A 20,080-nucleotide genomic window follows, 5' to 3' on the forward strand; every position below is an offset into this window, starting at 1 on the left:
GCTGATACTGAAGGGAATGCATCCACATAAAAAGAAAAGGAGTACGGTAAGTTAATAAGATGTGCGCTAATAAAAAGAATTCCATATTGTGACTCAGATTGTCTTGGCGTGCTATCTGTGAAAACAATGTGTCTGTTGTACCGATTAATCAGGTGGGAGTGTGGTTCCTGTCGTACTTGGCATGCTTGAGGAACGAACAGAGAGCAGTGAAGGAGCCATACGTCAGTTATAAGTACAAAATCATCTCTTCCAAATGCATTGTAATGGGCAGAGAACTCAACGTTGCATATACCTGGCTGACATGGATCATTATTGGCAAAAACAAAGTGACAACCGTCATCAACGTGACAGTCTAACCCTGAGGCAGCGTTTAAACCTGTCGGCGCTCTTCGCCGCATGTTGGTTGAGTCGCACTTAAAATTAAAAAAAAAAATTTAATTATGGGGTTTTACGTGCCAAAACCACTTTCTGATTATGAGGCACGCCGTAGTGGAGGACTCCGGAAATTTCGACCACCTGGGGTTCTTTAACGTGCACCTAAATCTAAGTACACGGGTGTTTTCGCATTTCGCCCCCGTCGAAGTGCGGCCGCCGTGGCCGGGATCCGATCCCGCGACCTCGTGCTCAGCAGCCCAACACCATAGCCACTGAGCAACCACAGCGGGTCGAGTCGCGCTTTAACAGGAAGAAGTAAAAAGACATTGCAGAGAAAGGCCCCGCGCTCAGCTACAGTCCAGCGTGTCCCGCCGTCTCTTTCTGTCCGTGTCAATGTGTTCCGTTGGAAACCATTTGTACGTTACAGACTACTTCAACCAACAAAATGATTATAATTCGTTCATTTTGCCGCAATTCGTTAATTCATAATTGCGGACAATTCGACCAAATCTTGCGGTCCAGCGAGTGCTTAATTTACGGGAGTCGGCTGTAATTCAGTTTTGTATACTGCATCAGTTAGAACATTTCAATCAGGCAGATGTGACGTACCAGTTTACAGCTTACGTGAACCGCTACACTGTGGCAGGCTATGTTATTTCGCTTTTATCTTCGGAAAATAAGTTCTTTGCCACGCAGGCGTTATGACCACTCAGGTGAGGGAAGTATGTGTTAGGGTAAGTTCAGACTGTCTGCTGTCAGACTTGCACTAACGAAGGCATAATTAAAGCTCACCCGAATGTGGCGATGTTCTAGCTTCATTAGTGTTGCGGGGGGACATGCCGTGAAAGTGTGGTGCGGTTGTTGTCATAGTTTGACTGGCAGCAATTCCCCACTCGTATATGGCTGGCGGCGTCGTGTGGAGACAGTGTGATATTTCGACTGCTTCGGATGTTTCGGAACTTGCGCATGCAATGAGCTGGCAGTCGTTCTGTGCTGCAGTATCTTAGGATCTGTTTCTTGCAGGCGCCACTAACGGAGCGATGATTAGGTGACTGTTGGGTTGAGAGACCTGAGGAGGAGTTCGTTTAGGTGTTAATTTAAATTAAGCCTTTTGGCCTATCCATTCATCCGTGCGGCAAGGAAGTTTGACACTATTGTTATTAGGTGCACGCCTTCGAGGCTAGTGCTCGACCGTTCATGCGAGGCTATACTTAAGCCTATATGAGCTTTTGAACCGTGCACGCCACCTTTATACGTTCGCGCCGAAGTACGCAGGAACAAACCCCGGCCATGTCGTTTGTTCAGCTTCTTTCTTCTTTTTTTTTTATTAAGCTGCACTTAGCGCCCCCGAATATCGCTATTACCACTTTGTAACAACAGGAAATTTGACTTGCATTTAATGAGCTTTCGGGCTCTGTAGTGTGCAGCGCTTCGACTGAGTCGGAGGCAATTGCCGAATTCAGTGCGCGAACGTAACTCGTCTCGATGTGCCGCACAAATTGTATACGATAGCCGAATGCGGCAATGCATGCCGACTTGCGCGCAGGCGTGGCTGCGCTTGAAAACATATTGCTAGTGTTCCTTTGTCGCGGCGCCGCAGTGCAGGCCGTATTCTCGACCACTTGACGACACATCTTCAGAGTCGGGCGCGGCTCGGGAAACACAGCGGTTAAGGGGTCGAGCACTAGAATGTCTGCGCTCTAAACGGCGGCGCTGACTGGTAATTGCGACGGAGTGAAACTGCGCTGGCGACGGCGCTCCCCTTCGGTGTTGTGGCTTTCTTCTTGGAAGACTGCACGTGGTGGTCGCGGTAGGACGCTGTTAACGCCGACCGCCAAGACGCCAGTGGGCTGCTCGTGACGAACCTCGCTTTCTCTGGTCGTTAACCTCTCGAGGGTCATTAGGCCTTGATGAGGGCGCCCGACTGGCGTGCGTGCTAGGCTCTCCGCATTCCATTTTTGAGGTCACACCTTTCGGGCGATGTCTTCCTTCGTTATTTATTCCCCCCGATAGCGTCGTATATTTTTGTTGTTTTTTTTCCTCACTCCTGCAGTCCTGTCTGCTTCCCCCTTCCATTCTTTTTTCCTCTTTTGCTTTCAAATCTCCCGAGCTAGCGACCTCCACGTATGGGCACGCCCGTGCATCGCTCGGTCGGGAGTGAAATTTCCGCGCGCTCCATTGGCCGCCTTTTGTCACGCCACAAAGTTTATGGCTCCTCGAAGACCGCTATGCACGCGGTTTGGTGTACGAGAAAATGCGCCCCAGAACAAAGTGCTTCTAAACACGCGTACTGAGTGAGAAACTCATGCAATAAACAGACTTCACAGTCTGTTTGCATGATTGGCTGAGGAAAAAAAAAAAGTTGCAGTTTCGCACGAGAGGCGTAGCACCGATAGCGATTGCAAAGTATTAGCATCACGAAGTAAAGATGTAGTTTTATCGTGCGTATAAATTGCAGTAAACATTCACTTGCTATTTAAATTGATTTCACGCGCGCACACGCAAACATGAACATATTTCGCTCGATGACTGCGAACACTAGCTTTCGCAACGCTGGCGCGAACAACGTTGGCAGAGGTGAGCGAACGCTTCGTGCTGCCTCCCGAGCCAACGCGTCTCCGAAACTCTCGAGATTACACGACCTTCAACATTTGCGGCACGCGCGAAGACAGAACACGTGAAGCCACCATGCAGGCCATCTCGGATCGACCAACCTTTGCAGCCGCCGCACATTGGCTCCGAGATAGGGCGCGCAGGCCGCGTGTGCGCTCAGCCGGCCGCACAGCCAGCGCAGCCACTGCCGGGCCAGAGAAATGGACGCGCGCTAACCTTCGGTTGGGACGGTCGCTATTCTCGGTGAACATGTTTGTGAATACATATACAAACGCTATATGTGTGCCCAATGAAAGTTCCCGCGAACGGGCTGATGTGTGCACCGCTGTTCTGCATAACAAAAAAAATAACTTCCCACTTAAAACCTGAACACATAATGTCGTTTCACAGGCATCTCTAAAGCCCACCGATCTGTTAGCGCACTGGTGAATTATATTTAACGAATTCTTTGATTTACTTTATTTTCTTTGATTTGTCCATTCGGTATGTACCGCTGGGGGTGTGGCCGTTTTTGGCCAATCCTCCAGAATGGAACTGTGCCACTGTGACACAAGAGGTACAGAATCCCTAGATGTTGTTCGATGTGCGTGATACCTTTACGTGCATGCACCTCTCATCGTCATTCTTCCCTAGACAAGCATCGTACATCGCCTTCGTCCTTGTGACATGGTTGCGTATATACGTCTCTCACAATTTGCATCCACCTGATTTGGAGCTTGTATTCCAGCATAGCTTGTGAGTGCTGTAGTGCATAAATATAAAAATTACATGGCAGTAACGTTGTGACCCTTGGTGTAGATAAGCATAAAGATTCCTTGAGATCACACTTTGCTTGGCATGAAAGCGAACAAAATCGTACACGTTGCCGTTAGTGAAGCATTTAGCTAACAGCTTCAGTAAATCTTCGCTTCACAGAGATTCCAACAAGTGCTTTGGATCTGCATGTATATATAATATCCCCCATGCTTGCTATATATATATATATATATATATATATATATATATATATATATATATATATATATATATATATATATATATATATATATATATATATAATGTGTGTGTGTGTGTGTGTGTGTGTCAGTTCTGTTACCTTTAAAAAGACACACTGGCGCTTTTCACGCAACTCTGAATCGTTTTCCGTAAGGGGATAAGGGGACAGTTGTCAAGCTTGTGGAGCGTGGCGTAAAGCGCTTTTTTCTTTTTGTGTGTGTGCACTGACACGAAGACAGCTGCACAGAAAGCGCGTAGTCGTCTCTTTGCACCACCCACAGAGTTCAAGTTCAGTACCTATGACCATTCCACGAGTAAGGATAAACTTTGTTGAAATTCAGCGCTGTGTGCGTCTATACTGCGTGTGCGTCTTGCCTTTCTACCTTTCTACCTTTGTCGCGGATAGTTCCCAAAGACTCACACGCGTGGTTTTCTCGGAAGAAATTGTAGTATGTTATACGGCCCCTCTATTCACGGCCGTAAAACATTCGGCCGCTTGTTTAGCGCACCCCAACCCTATGCACCCTTGCGTGGCCGGGTCGGCACTCCCGTTGTAACGCCTGGTCTGCCACCTGAGGCGAGAGCAGAAAGAGGGATCGTGGATAGTAGATGACGGAAAGAAGACACATACCATTCTTGGTATGTGCCTTGAACTTCCGGCTGCCTTTCGTTTCTCATGCCTTATGTGGCGTGGTTATCTGTACTTATATTATCTGTTACAGCCACATCTGTTGCATTCACGACCTCTCGAAGCAATGTGTGTGAAGCATGTTTGCTTATGCACTTCTCTCTTTTGTTGGTCTGTTTTGTAAATTACGCAGTAAGTATTGATCACTACGGATGCTATAACAGGTATTCTGTATTATGGATTGTGCGTTTTTCGAGCTATTCTGTTTTCTAGTTACGGAAATAAGGTTGGCAGCATTTTACTAGCAGGTTTTGCCAGCATTCAGGAAAATTATCTTTTACAGTGCAGGTCGAGAAATCTAGTGCTGCGTGCTACGATCACCCTGACGCGCCCGGCACAATTGACACCTAATACCGCTAAACCATGGCTTTAGCTTTAGCTTGACCTAGTCAGCGTCCGTTTAAGGTTTGCATAGCTGCGCATTATTTGTTCATAGCGGTGGTGATCGAACAAGCGCGCATGCACGTGCTGCAGGTCCCGGCGCCGGCGGCGATCCCACGGCGGGTGGCGGAGCAGGGGGCCCATGGTCTAACCACTTAGGTCCCGAGAACCACGCGCTCAGCGATTCCGAGTGCTCGCCCCAGCTGGCACACCGGCGTAAGACTGGAAGCTTCCGGTCCAGGCACAAGAACCAGCAGCCTTCGGCGCGCTGGCTGTCGGCGAGCTCGGAGCATGGCCGCGCGAGCGTCTACGACAACGTGCCCGCCGGCGAAGCTCCCAACAACCAGGGTGAGCTGCACCGTGGACATTGTCTCGTTGCTCGTGCCTTAAATTTTAGACGGCGCCTTAGTTCCGCCCTTGGTTCGAGCCCGGAACCGTTGTATAGTGGCGGTGGGCCGGCGACCGCATTGTGGTTTTCTCAATGGCCCAAGCGTCTGCGAATGGATCATGCATGCCGAATGCCTTTGTCATTTGCTGCTGTCATTGCTGCTTTGCCCTTCGACCACGCTGGTGCGCGGGATTCCTCGCTTTCCGCGTTTCTACTGAGTGAGTCTGGCGTGCGCAGATGACCTTATGCCAGCAGAGTTACCAGTTCCGAGCACTCTCTTCCTTCCTATCTCTCACCTTTTTGTCCTTTTACTCCTTCCACACACTACTGTCCGATGTTCGGGTATCAGCCGTGCAGTTAGACAGTTACGTTGCGGTCAGCAGGCTTTTTATTTATTGCAGTAGCAGTTATAAGGACACTCTAGGCGCATTTCCGTCCTAGTCGGCGTCACCGTCGCAGTGATGTTCCATATGAAGTTTAAGTGCGATAACATCGCGGCCGTGCGCCGTATGCTGTGGGTGCGAGTGAAAGCGCGCGAGCGTCAGCCGAGAAGAATATGGTGGCTCAATCTAGCGCGCGCAGTGGAGGAAGTTGGGGAAGAAGCGCGCCGTCTTCCATCGCGCGCAAGGCAGCAGACAAGCGAGGGGGTGAAGCGTGGGAGCTTTCTATTGCGGCGGCGGCTGCTAATGGCGCAGCTGAGCGCGGCCGCGTAGGCCCTATCTTGAAAGCCATCTGCGGAGGGCTGATGCCTTCATGTGTGTTGTATCCTGGCCGCTTAGTTCGCGTTGAAGCCAGAGGGAGCACAAAGGGCAATTCACTGGCTGCTGCTGCTGCTGCTGCTGCTGCTGCTGCTGCCACTCTTCCTCACGCCAACGTTTTGACAGCGAGTGCGTGGTCACCAAGCGAGATGTGTTCATGTTTGCCTGTGCGCGCGTGACACCATGTTTGTTAATTTAGTTAGTAGACCAGTGTTTACAAGTTTATACGGCCTATAAATCTAGTATCCTTACTTCGTATAACTGTGTAATAATTTGCTATCAGCACTGATGCTTCATCTTTCGGACTAAATTGCGACACTTTTTCTGTATCCCAATCTCTATCTCTCTTTCTTTCCTTTTCTTTGTGATTGTGCTTCTTGCTGAATGTTCATAATGTGTCCAGTGTCTTTGTGCCTGTTTTCACTTGCTGTGCACTTCCATACGTGCGACCCGGGTTTCCATTCTCTGTCTCCTCTCTCTTTGCTGCGATGTCCTCCCGACTGCGAAAGACATTGCAGGAGATGCTTGTTATGTAGTTGCTGCAACAATCATTGAGCACCTGCTATGGAGTTGTATCGAGGTCATCCTGCTAACCTTGTCAAATCCCTGCTTCCTTTTCTAGGCATGTCCTTGCAGCAACAGCAGCAACAGCAGCAGCAACAGCAGCAGCAGCAGCAACAGGAGGAGCAGCAGCGACAACAAGACACGCAACGGGCGACGGATACTGGTAGCATGGGATCGGGATCCACGGGCAGAGGAGTCCCCGAGGAGAACGACAGGCCGGCGTACACCTCTGAGAGGCGAGACTCGGGCGTTGGCTCATCACTCACCAGGGCTGGAAAGTGAGTGCTCTGGAATCTTTTGGTGTACGAAGAGATCACACTATATAAGTACTCAGACTGATCCAGACTATGAGTACTACTTATAGTCTGCTCACAGTCTGGGTCAGTCTGCACATGCACATAGTAAGCTTGTAGAAGTGCCCTACAAAATGGAAAAAGTCTGTGGTGGACAGCCATTCTCAGTGTCCTGTTGGTAAAGTACCACATGTGTCAGCTTTGGGTTAAGAGTGCATCGGCAGTAAGTTGCAGGTTATATTTTCCCTTGTTCTAAATATAAATGGAAAAACAAATTAATCCTATTTTAACTATATTCAAGGACTATATGAATACTAAAAACACTTGATGATATTAAGGGCTGTCTATTTTCCTTAGCCCTCGTTGACACGCATTGACATGCACCTTTACAGCATGGACACAAAGGAAACTGCAAAGGATGGTTGTTGCATTGGCACCCTGTTTACAGTATTGTCGAAGGCAGAGTTTTAACTGAGCAAGTGGATGTTTCATGCAATAGTACGAAGGGTGTGATCTTGGCAGTGATGCTTGTGATAACGATGCATGTTTTCCTCGCAGCAACTGCTTTCTATGTATGTTTTGAGCATCGCTGTTTGCTTGTTATGTCTATCATTTAATGCGATAGCAATTATATGGACACTCCAGGTGCAGTTCTGCCGTCGGCGTTGCTGAGAGGTTCTGTATAAAGTCAAAAGGCGATAAAATTGTCACCGTGCCTCGTATGCTGTATGTGCAAGTGAAAGCTTGCAAGGGGGAGCTGGCGATCGCAGCTCAATATCGCGCACGCAAGGTACAAAAATGGTGAGGTGGTGGGAAAGTGGTGCCTTCTTCCATCACACGCAAGGCTCTGGGGGGAGGGTACTGAGGGGGGCTGCATTTTACTCCGGGCGGCCGGGCAGTTGTGCGCGCCCGGCCGGCCTGTTGTATCTTCAAAGCCATCTGCAACGGGGACAGTGGCTTAGTTCGTGTTGATGTTAGAGACAGCATGAAGGTCTATTCGCTCGCTGCTGCTGCCGCGCTTCCTCACTCCAGCGTTTTGACAGCAAGTTTCCGCGGTCATTGAGTGAGATGTGTTCATGTTTGCTTGTGCGCATGTGACACCATGCTTGTTAATTTAGATAGTATGCCTGTGTTTTTAAGTTTATACGGCCGATAAAACTACTATCCTTACTTCGTATAGCTGTCCACTACTTTGCTATCGCAATCGATGCTTCGCCTTTCAGGTGAAACTGCAACTTTTTTTCCTACGGAGCCAACACCAAAGTAAAAGCAAAATGGGGGATGAAATCCTTAGGGCTGAACATAATGATATTGTGGTTTAGAAAGTGCTCACACAATCCTTAAGTTACTCTTGAACCCAGCTCTCTAAACGCCGCTGAGCTGCGTTTTTTCCTCTATGGCTTGTGCGACCAGAAATTGATGTGCTTACATTGCTTTGTGTTGACAGGACGTATAGTGTTTGAAGGCCATGCACTCTAGCTAATATTTAGCGATCATTTTGTTATTTAGAGTCATTGGAGATTCATGAGAAACCACTGCACATTCGTGTACTCCACAAACAATTGCTCGAAGCATAAAACACTGAGGAGGCGAAGCATTCAGGCTTCCCGACCAGCGTTAGCGGGTGTGCACCTGTGGCTTAATTAGTTTTCATCACTTCCTTGCTTAATATAAGGACATGCCGCTGCATGGCTGCATGACTGTGGTGATAGTGTACTTGGCATGCGATATGCGCTGCATATGCGTGCAGCCAGAGTCACCAGGTTTGCCAACTTCTTGCCAAATTGTCTGCATTTAGATTTACATGCTTCTGACGACCGAAAATCCTGGTTGGTGACTTGACTAGTTTCTCGCTACGTTTGGCGGTGGTAATTGGTGTAGGTAGTGTCCAAATCACAATCCGTGTGGTGGCTCCCTCGAAGAAAACTTTATTGGTCTTTTGCAAATCCCGGAAGCGGGTCCAGCAGCTGAAAACATATCATAACCACCATATGGCCATTGAGTTTCTCTATAGGTGGCATACAACTCGGACCCTCTCGCAACAGCTCTACCTGAGTAACAGGAACCAATCTCTAAGGCTGTGCTTTTGCGCTCTATATTGGCCGTAAGCAATAAGTGGTGTCCCAGTTCCTACTGCTACTGATGGTTCCCTTGATAGCAGATCTCAGAGACCATGCTTTCTGGGGCCAGACGCTACTGCAAGAGAAGCATGTCATGGCAGCCATATGTTTTAAGCATTACTTATTAAGTAGAGCTGAAAGAGGTGTCGGTATCTATGCGGGTTTTGTATAGGTACTTGTGACTGCATGCCAGAGAGAATAGAAGGTGTGTGACAGCATATAGTGCGTGCGGAAACGTTTGGAGAGAAGTGAAAGTTGTGCAAGGAGGGCGTGTAGCAACTTTATTGTTCTGAAACTGGTGGTACTGCATGAGGTTCAGCTATGGGAAAGCATGCAAGTGTGCAGTGGATATTTGCAAAGAACGTCAGCTAGTTACCTATTATGGTAAGTTATGATGCAATAATATGTGATAATGTTTGTCTTGTTCTGTTATTCTTGTTTGCCTTCTGTACAGCAGAAAACTACAAGGTTTTCTTGCCTTTTATTCTTTCTTTTTACATAAAAAAATTGACAATTGTTGGTATGTCACACCATGGCTACTTGTTTGACTGCTAAATAAACTGTCGCCTAAAATTTTTTTTCTACTTCATGCAGTGGCCTAGTGCCACCACATGCTAGGTGACTTCGGAACTGCCTGTGATTGCATGGTGTCTATGGTGTTTGTGCTGCTGCTGAGCATGAAATCGCAGCTTTGGTTTTCTGCTGCAGTGGCCACGTCCCGATGGAGGTGGAATGCAGAACACTTGTACCAATCACGTGGGTGCAAGAACACCATATGGTCAAATTTAATTTGAAACACCCCTACTATGGCATCTCTCATAGACATAGTGTTGTTTTTGAACATCGAACTCCATGAGTCAGTTGTAACTGGCTTGTGGTTCATATATTGTTTTCTTCCTGACAAGGCACCATATTATGTGCACATACAAGGACATGTTATCTCAGTAGAATGGGGTCTGCTTCCAAAAAATCTTAAGATCTATGAAGTCTACTACCGTATTTACTCGCATAATGATTGCGCTCGCGTAATGATCGCACCGCTGAATTTTGTCGTCAAAATTCAATTTTCTTTCTCTCCCGTATAATGATCGCACCCCGAACTTCTTGCAGCCGTATGTCATGTGCCAAGTCTAGCTAATGATGGTAGCGCTTACCATTTGTCGAATGCTGTCAAATGCTACGTGAACGACTCTTGAAGACATACCAAGCAGTCTGCATGCACCAAACATTCTTAAGTAGATGCCCCATTTCATTCCTTTCATCACTTTCTGCACTTCTATGAAAAAAGAAAGCTACAACCAAGCTTGCCTTGGCTATATTACTTGTAGGCATAATGGTTTTGGCCAACAAAAACGACAAAATGGCGCCTTTCGATTGTTCTTGTGTGCACTCGTGGGCACGCAGCAAGTTGCGAGCGGCCACGATAGTGGCCACCTTTACACTGATTTGTTAGAAATGTACCCTATTCATACGCCGGCGCTTGTAACACAGCTAAGATATTCGCCCACCGTTAGCGCAAACATGCCGTATTAGGATAGTAGTGAAGACAAATGCTGCAGTTTCCGCAGCATGCCCGCCATGTGTTTCTATGTCACTGGCAGCTAAGCACGCCCATCTCTGTTTCTGTCCCCTCAAAGTAGACGTGGCTATGTTATTGTCGCAAGCTTGCCAATATTAACGATATTACTCACTACTGATACGGAAGAAACTGTTTCAATGTGCATAATGCACTCACAAGAAGAAAAAAAAACATGTTCAGCGCGTTTGGCTTGCTCCGCCGCCGGCCGTTCTAGTTTTGGTGCTCCGTACTATTACAGCGCAATCGTACAGCAACAGCTGCCTGCTTGACCTATTGTCATCCTGCAGCAAATGCGGGATGAAAAAAAAAATCCTTCTCACAGGAAATTTAACCAGCGTAATGATTGCACCCCTGAATTTGCGTCAATTTTTTTGACAAGAAAGTGTGATCATTATGCGTGTAAATACGGTATGTCCTATGCTTTCTTCAAAGCAATGTCAAGCTTAAATTATTTCTTTTTCATTCCTTCAAGGCATCATCTTAATTTAACTGCTATGCTTAACTGCTATGATGCTGCCCTCTGTACAAAGTAGCCAATTTCCCCTTACACTGTGCTTGTGGCTTTTTTGCCTAGTCTGCCTTGCGACTTTGTTGTTGAATAAAGTCAATTCAAGTGCAATTTAATCAGTCAACAATGTGCTCTCCTTCACTGTGCAGTGGAAGTCCCTGCACCCAGGGTTCTGCCTGGCACTGCTTTTCATCCTCACCTGAGCAGCTGACATGCCTGACAGCGCTGCGCTACGAGCACTTGTCAGCATCCCAGCTGCTTGTACTCAAGAAGCTGGCACTTCTTCACTTGACAGCTCTCATGGAGCGGTTCTCGCCACCCTATCGGTCAGGCTGGGGCTGGGCCGTCCCCAAGTTCATCAAGCGCATGCGTGCTCCTGACTACAAAGGTCAGTGCACACCAAAGTACAGTGTTATTGTTTCATTAAAATATAGAAGTGTTGGGTGATGTTGGTGCTCAAGGTACAAGCTACTCTTTTTCATTTGCAAAGAACACAGTGATAAAGAAATAGATACATAACTATGCATAGCACAAGATGCCACCTAACACAATAAAGGCCACATATATATATATATATATATATATATATATATATATGAAGGCCACATAAGTTCACATGGAATCAGATCATATGAATACATGCCTTAAGGTCATGGAAAAGCACATGAAGTCAGATCTCATAAAAAACATTGTCAGGCTGCAGAAATGCACATGAAGTCAGCTTACAACAGACAATATACACCATGATTACTATTTTCCAAGAATGTTGCTACAATGTAGTGTTGTTATTAGCACTTGATTAATCTACTCATGCTTAATTTGTACACTTGGCTTTCTCTTGATTGTCTCCTCACAATGTGTGGCAACATAGGAGGCAACCGAGTGGGCCAGAGTGAGTGCCAAAACACTGCTATGTCCTGCTCCCACGTGACCACCTTCCATGTCATGACGTCGCAACATAGTCAACCCCTGGGAAACCGAAGCTGGCTGTAGAAAAACTATTAAACTATTTAGGGCACTCTGAGATTGGCCAATATTTTTTCTAGGATTTCAATGTCCAAGACCTTCACTTAACAAAAAAAAATGAAGAGCTGAAAATATCATGTCAGTACTCCTATAAATGTGGAAATTTCATGCTGAGATCTAGCATTTCTTTGGGCTGCTCCATGGTAATGAAATGCGTTCGATTGCTCCGCCTCTACTGAAGGGTGCAGGTCAGTAAAAATCTAGTTATTTTTCATGGTGAACCCTCAACATCTCCCTTAAGTCACTTGGACAACCAAAATGTCCAGACTGCATTAAATATCTGTCCCTAGAGAGGTGCCTATGGCAGTGCCCTCACATTCAACCCAAGCTGCAGTCAGGCCTCTTCACTATTCCCACTAACATCCAGCCACGGCCATGGATGGACTGGCTCACTCCACCACTCCATTCAAATAACATTCTCCTGCCGGTGCTTATCCAGCACATTAAAGACGTGTTGGGTGAGGACTGGTAGCTGACCGATCAGAGGTGAGCACCAAATGTTGCCTTAAAAATATGTTTTCTCTCTCTCTCTCCCTTAAATTATCTATTATCAACACACACACATATGTGCGTGCGTGCGTGTTGCAACACACACATCAGGTGCTTTCGTAGCTTCCGGTGCCTGGTAAGCTGATGCCAATAGGTGCTTTGGAATCGGCCCTTGATTATCTGTGCCTCTGATGCTCTAACTTCTCGCTTGTCTGTTTTCACGTTTCGCTTGTCTGACAGCAAGTGGCAACAATGCAGGATGCAAAAAGCGTGACTTTTGAGAATACGGTGCACAGTCCTGTTCCAACTTCGGGACACTACAATCTCAGCAGCCATGCAATATTTACGTTTATATATGAAGTTGGACTGTGCTCAGTACTGCTTATCACTTCTTGACCTCATTTACTGCCATGCTACCAGCTAGCTAGCCAACTAGCCATGGTGCAATGTAGTCACTCCTAAATTTATTTTAGAGCAAAGCTCTTAGGCAGCCGTTCCTGCAGCAAGCGTCTGAATTGTCCCTCATAACCAAGTGAATGAAGCGGGAGATGAAAGACTGCAATAGCGAAGAGAGTGCAAGGAGGAAAGTGGAGGAGGAGGGTACGGCAAAAGCGTAAGAAATAAAGTGTAATGCTGTGCAAGGCGGGCTTTGTGGCTTTGTGGACGATGGCTATGAGATGGCGCCAGAGTAGCATGCATCATCTGTATGGAAACAAAGCGCTGCATGAGCGGAGGTCTGTCTGCAGTGACTGCTGTGAACCGCGCCCATGCATCACCCACATGCTTCCTCTCACAATCTCCTGGTTAGCAAGGCAGTTGCACCACATATCGCTCCATTTGCAGCGTGCAGCACGAGACAGATAGTCCGCACTAGCCATTATATAGCGAAATTAAAATGTATACAGTTGCGCTAAAATTTCGTATTGGGGAGTATCGTAATCGTTGATGAATTTTTTAGCTCCTTTCAGTGCTTTGCCTTATTGGTTTCCATTATTCTGAGGGAGCCATAGTGAAGGTCGGATTAGGGTGGGTGTGTAGTAAATGATGGACACCGTGTACTGAGAAGCTAACCCTAATTTGTTAGTGCTTCCATCTCATTAAGCCAAAAAAACTGAAGTTGTTTCCAGGCTAATAAAGAATTTAACCTTCGCTTTTAAGCCCTTACAGTGAAAGTAATTTTTTGCTTTATGGCACTGTGTATTTTTCTGCAGACAAGACAGTGTTTGGAGTGCCCCTTAGTGTGTCCCTTCAGCGAACGGGGCACACCCTGCCACCGTCTATCCAAGGGGCCATGGAGTTCTTGCGAAAGAGTGCCCCTGAGGCGACAGGCCTGTTCCGGAAATCAGGGGTTCGCTCCCGCATCCAGAAACTGCGGTCACTGCACGAGTCTGCCATGGGGCCCATTTCATATGAGCAACACCAGGCATATGATGTGGCTGACCTGCTGAAGCAGTATTTCAGAGAGCTTCCAGATGGCCTGCTCACGAGCAAGCTGTCTGACACGTTTCTCTGCATCTTTCAACGTAAGTATCTGCCTCTCTTCTGCTGGTGCCAAGCAGTGGCACCTTGTCACACTTCACTTTGCTTGGCCAGTAAAATAGGTTGCTGCTTACAACCTGTTGTCTGATTAAAGACTCGCACAATCTATTAGGATGAAAGCATTCATGATCAACATGTAGGCAGTGTTCATTGAGTGCATGCATTGAGCATGTTGCATTTAATTAAAAACATTGCTTCCTTTGTTAAATCCTGAGTGTTATTTGCAGAATCACTGCTTAATCACACAGTAACTGTCTTATAGCTCCTGAATAAGCTGCCTGCATTATATTTACAAAACATGGTTGATCTTTTCAAAGGTTTTCAAATTGTGATCTTAAGAACTGAAAGCATATTTTTGCGGACGCTTGCTCAAAAATCTAGTTAAAGTGGGCTATGCAGCTTACTCTTTCTCTCTCTCTCTCGCTCTCCCTCTCTCTTAAATTTTGCATTAATTTTTATGCTGAATTTTTTGTTACGCTGATAGAGATAATTGCTAACAATTCACAGCATAATCAGTCACCCAAGCTTCATGGGTTCGTGTGACTCCCACAGGAAAAGTTGGCTGTTCTCATACTATACATAAAAAGACCCAGGGCCGCATCTCCTTTTTTTGTCAGTCCCTTGGACGTGGTCTGGGCACCACCATGACACAAAATGACTTCAAAAGCACTGTGTCACAAGATGTTATGAGTCAACCTTTATCTGAATTAATTAGCACAGGCAGAAAGATTGTGCTGTATGAATTATTAATAAGCATTACATTCAGAACGAGTATGTTTAATTAAGAATTTATTTACTCGAAGTGTCTTCTTGTGGTGCTCCATTACAAAAATGGGCACTGATAGCAGCTAACATGCACCCCTATGGCAAAGTGCCACGTGGGCTTGCACATTTGTGCTGTGACAGTATTCACTGTCATAAACAGGATGTTTCAGCTAACTTTAGCCAGAGTTAAAAATATGCCAATGCAGTCTAAGACAATGTGACCAAATGCATGTTGCTCACTTTTGTATGTAGTGCGCCATGCCATTTCTGTATTTTGCTTAATTAGATAATTAGTCAAGCTTAATTAACCAACTTCTGAAGCAACGAAGTCAGGCAAAAAATTACAATTAGAAAGTTGTAGAGTGCTTTGCAAAACATCCGATTAGTGATTGCAGTGCTCCCAAACTGTCCATGTACAAATGAACATAGAATCTAACAGGGTGTGCTGCCTCTTAAAAGGTGACAGGGCAGTGACGAAGGCGTTGGCTCTGCGATTTATGCCAATGACGTGCATCCCTCATGGTGGTTCATGATAGCGATAAGCAGATGCAGCGCAGCACACCCGGCTAAATGCTATGTTCGTTTGTGCGTGGAATGCTTGGAAGCAGTGCAGTCATGACGTGCAAGCAAGCATGTCATGTGGTGTTTTTCTTAATTTTCACAGGCATTCGCAGTAAGCTGAAAAACACTAATATTTAATAGATAGAAAGACAGAAACTGTTATTGTTGAATGTTTTTCAAACTGCTCTGCAACTTTCTAATTGGAATGTTTTCCCTAGCTTCGTTGTTTCAGAAGTTGGTTAATTAATCTTGACTAATTATCTAATTACGCGAAATACGATATATAGCATGACGCACTACATACAAAAGTGAGCAAAATGTATTTGGTCGTGTCGTCCTAGAGTTCATCGGCATATCTTTCAACTCTGGCTAAAGTTAGCTGAAACACCCTGTAAACACATATATGTGAACAACATTGTGATGTACGGTTTTACTGGCTACATTACAGGCTGCACAGAAATTCAAAGATTTTTTAGATACCATGGTCCATAAACTTTTGTCGTTGACTGTACATGCATGGTGGAAACTCAGAAGGCGATATTCGTCTTAAAGTAATGTCTGTCCTAAATGTACCTTTCTGAATAGGTGCATTATTTTCTTCCTGTATCTTCTGTAGAACTCTGCTGTCAACAGATTTTGTAAGAGTAGCTGAAATGTCACTTTGCCGCTGTGATTAAAGTGCTGGTGTGACATCTTGGTTAAGTTGAAGTTTTGCAATCACTGCAGACATTCCAGAAGAACTGCGGCTGGACGCGCTGCAGGCAGCAGTCCTCCTCATTCCAGACGAGAATCGAGAAGTCCTCGAAACGCTCCTTGTGTTCCTCGACGACGTGTGCAGGCACGCAAAAGAAAACCAGGTATTTTAAGCTTTTCTTTATATTTAAGATAACATTGAGATCATGCAAAATTGGGGACATGGGGCCTCCATTTCCCTAGCTCTATCTTGCCAAAGCCAGCACCGATGCCAGTCAACTCATGCTTCTAGAATGATCACTACTCATTCTATGTTGCAAGCAGTATGTTTGTAAATTTGTGAGCTGACAATAGGGAAAGCTTCTTGTGTGTCTGAACAATTTTTGCGGATGATGAAAATAATGGTAAAACCAATGATAGGACGACATCTTGTCTGGTCGGGAAGTAAGTTCCTATTAGAAAAAAGACAAAGTGCCGATCAAAAAGAAACATCAACTTCCCTGACAAAGCATCTTTGGTCAGCATTCTGTTTTTCCTCTTTATAATAAGAATGAAAATAATGGTGTTGTGGCCTCTTGGCATCAAACTGACAGCATAAGAAGTGTTGGTGAGTTTTGCATTACTAGATAGACTGTGGGCATTGTAAATACAAGGATGTTGCAGTAAACATCAAAATTCGTTGATATACCCACCCAAATCTCAAAAGCAAAGCCTTTGGGACACAACCAGGATGCAGCTGTGGTTCACTGGGCTGTCTGCACACACATTGTCATTTTTGGGCATCACTCTCAGAACATTGCGCTGTATTATGATGGTGGTTACTCTTTGCTGGGCACAATTTTTCTTCGCAATGGCCACTGTCCAAGACTTCCCTCACTTTATCACTGTGCTCATGAGAAAACGTGGTCAACATGTTATAGCACGCAGGCACATTTGCTTGCATGGAATCAGGTGAGTCTGTACTTTGACCATTGTCATGACTGTTGGTACCAACAGACAAAAGCACCATCTCCAAATCCCATCCCCTGGACTGTTCTGGACTATTCTCACAACACTGGGCTGGACTTGGAGCTTTGATGGCATCACTTTATTATGTGACAATTGGATCTGTATGTACGCTTCTTGCTGTCCTCATCATAATCTTTCATCATTCTTTATAGTCGCCTTTCCTTCTTCGCCTGTGCACACAAGTAGTCTAATGAATTCTACAGCTATAGCCAACCTCCCTGCTTTCCCTACAACCTGTTAACTCACTCCCACACCAAAATTTGATCCATCTCAGGCACATTTTTAAGGCCCTCACTCTCTTTCTCAGATGACCGTGGCCAACATCGCAGTGTGCATTGCACCGTCCCTTTTTCAACTGGCGGTGCCACGAAGCGCGAGTGCGAGTCCACGAAGGCGGGCAACCACGGTGGGCATTCCTGACCAGCGCGAACTCAACGAGAACAGGGCAGCCCACGAGTGCCTGGCACGGATGATTATCGACCACAAGCAGCTCTTTCAGGTGGGCCATTTGTGCTGGCCATGCACCAGTGTTTACTGTCAATCTTTCTTCAGCTTGGCTAACCGAGCAGCCTAAGAAGCTGCTCGGCTAGAGTTTCAGCAAAGTTTGATGTTGACACATCCGCATTGCTTTCTGTTTCTGTATGCTTGTTTCATTTTTGATATTGTGTACTTGATTAAGAACTGCAATGTATCATTAATTTTCTCTGGATGCGTAATGTTTACTGTTATTGCTAAGTGAATGTTAAACATGTTAGTTAAAGCCTTGCCCTTGTTGCTCTTATGGCTGTTTATGAGAGAACAGTGAGTTGATACAAGTTTAGTGATGACACAGGTTTGCTATTGTCCTGTACACTTAAAGGGACCTTGCAACACATTTTGAGCATGCTAAACAACCTGTGTAGTCGCTAGCAATGCTTTCATACATGATGAGTCGGGTATTATTCCTGTACATGCAGCTTGGAGTGTATACTTTCACTGAGCAGACCCCCTGCTTTTTGCCACTACTTTCTGGAGGCGTCACTATATATTGTGCATGTTGTTACACACTTATAAACAGTCCATTGGCTGGATTTCTTTGGGTAACACGGCTAAGCAGTGCCTCCAGCAGAAACAAAAACAGAAAAATTGCACCGCTGGTGAGTCAGTAGCTTCTGTGTAGTGGCAAAGAATGATATCACAATCTCAGAGGCATTGGCACTACCAAAGCAGTGAGTGGATAATGGTGGGCATTCTTTTGTATGAGCATTGTAGTACAGCTTCGAGTGTATCATAAACTGCAGAAATAAAAAGGTAAGGCCATGAGGGTGTAACAGGACAGCATTCTATTCCTGATAAATCTGCTCATACAAAGCGCAATTGAAAACCTTTTGTTGAATATTTGTGAGGAGATTACATTTGAAGAAAGGTTCTGAATGGCCCCTTTAGTTACTCTGATTTCTCAGTGAGAAAGCATTTCTTTGTCCTTCTCTGCATTTAATGCTTGCCAAGTCTCCTATGCACGGTCTCCTATGTAACCTTAACGACAAACTTTACATATTGTAATTTCTTGGTTTTGTTAACATTTGATTGTGTGCGTTTAAGTGCCCGTTTCTGGGTTATCTTTTGTCTACTTGTAGCTTGTAGCTTTGTACTGGTGGTCAGAACTACTATATATACAAACAGAACTTGCGACATTATTCCTAACTCTTGGAAGAACTTGCTCTTCGGCCATTTTGTTTTTTCTATTGAACTGGAGAAAGGAAATTTTGTGACAGTATTCCGAAAAATAGAAGTTGTTCTTGGGCAACATAAAACACGCAACATGAAGAGACAAATAACAGGTACCATAAGGTGTCTACATGTGTGCTGTGTTTCAACCACTATGTCAAAATATTCAGTCGTAGCTTACATAGCTGCTTCAAGGAGAATGTCCACACATTTCAGATTTCTCTGGAAACGCTGCAACAGTGTCGTCTGGAGCAGTACGAACCAATGACCTTAGATGAGCTTGGAAGCCTCAAGTCATACCTCGAGGGATGCCTTCATGCCCTCATCACCGTAAGTAAAGATGTGTTTTCATGCGAGATGTTAGCTGGTGATGTTAGTTGTAACAGGAGCACTTGATGTATTAATTTGAAAGGACATAAAAGATGAAAATAAAGCTAGATTGGTACACAACAGTTCTAGAATTGTGGACAACTGGTTTTTAAGTGGATACTTGGCTAAATAGAAAGAACAGAGAACTGAAAGGTGGGGGCAATGTAATGTTGAAAGTCACACAATGGCTCCTTGTGATATTGTAGATTTTCACCACATCACTTCAGCGCTAGTTGAATGTTTGTAAATATAAAAAGACCAGCACTGCATTAAGAAGTAAGCACAGACTCGATATAGCATATTTTGGCTTCAGCAGCTTGTCATAGTGAGGCTGTTCGCACCTCAAGGGTACGATTAATGGTAGCCCTGATACGCACAGATGGAGACATGACAAACAAGTGTTAAGTACCAATGTGTGTTGTCTCTGTTTCTGCCTATTTGTTTGTCTCTGTGCTACGATTTATCTTAATACTGAACCAGCCAGCCCAAACATTCAGAAATCTCAAGCCGGGGCCATGCCAGCCATACAATAAAGCTTTGTGGGTCCCTTGTTTGAGTCTCCTTGTGTTAGGTCCCTCTGAATGGAAGGTTCAATGTACATAGGCATAAAAAATAACCATGTCCACACACTGAACCTATAAATGAGACATCCCAATTATC

The 20,080-nt window shown here is 45.4% G+C and overlaps 1 protein-coding gene across 6 annotated transcripts in view; it reads left to right on the forward strand.

The window, feature by feature from the left end:
• The window catches only part of cv-c (RhoGTPase activating protein), a 453,196-nt gene that overhangs the window by 408,692 nt on the left and 24,424 nt on the right, over positions 1 to 20,080 (forward strand). For all 6 annotated transcript variants that reach the window (XM_050183837.3, XM_055073551.2, XM_050183840.3 and 3 more), the window contains 7 exons: positions 5,147 to 5,401; positions 6,822 to 7,041; positions 11,413 to 11,651; positions 13,990 to 14,301; positions 16,370 to 16,500; positions 17,652 to 17,843; positions 19,268 to 19,381. In XM_050183837.3, coding sequence (XP_050039794.1) covers positions 5,147 to 5,401; positions 6,822 to 7,041; positions 11,413 to 11,651; positions 13,990 to 14,301; positions 16,370 to 16,500; positions 17,652 to 17,843; positions 19,268 to 19,381 — 1,463 coding nt within the window. The remainder of the gene's footprint in view (positions 1 to 5,146; positions 5,402 to 6,821; positions 7,042 to 11,412; positions 11,652 to 13,989; positions 14,302 to 16,369; positions 16,501 to 17,651; positions 17,844 to 19,267; positions 19,382 to 20,080) is intronic.

Source organism: Dermacentor andersoni, chromosome 4 (assembly GCF_023375885.2).
Source record: "Dermacentor andersoni chromosome 4, qqDerAnde1_hic_scaffold, whole genome shotgun sequence".
In the NCBI taxonomy this organism is placed as follows: domain Eukaryota; kingdom Metazoa; phylum Arthropoda; class Arachnida; order Ixodida; family Ixodidae; genus Dermacentor; species Dermacentor andersoni.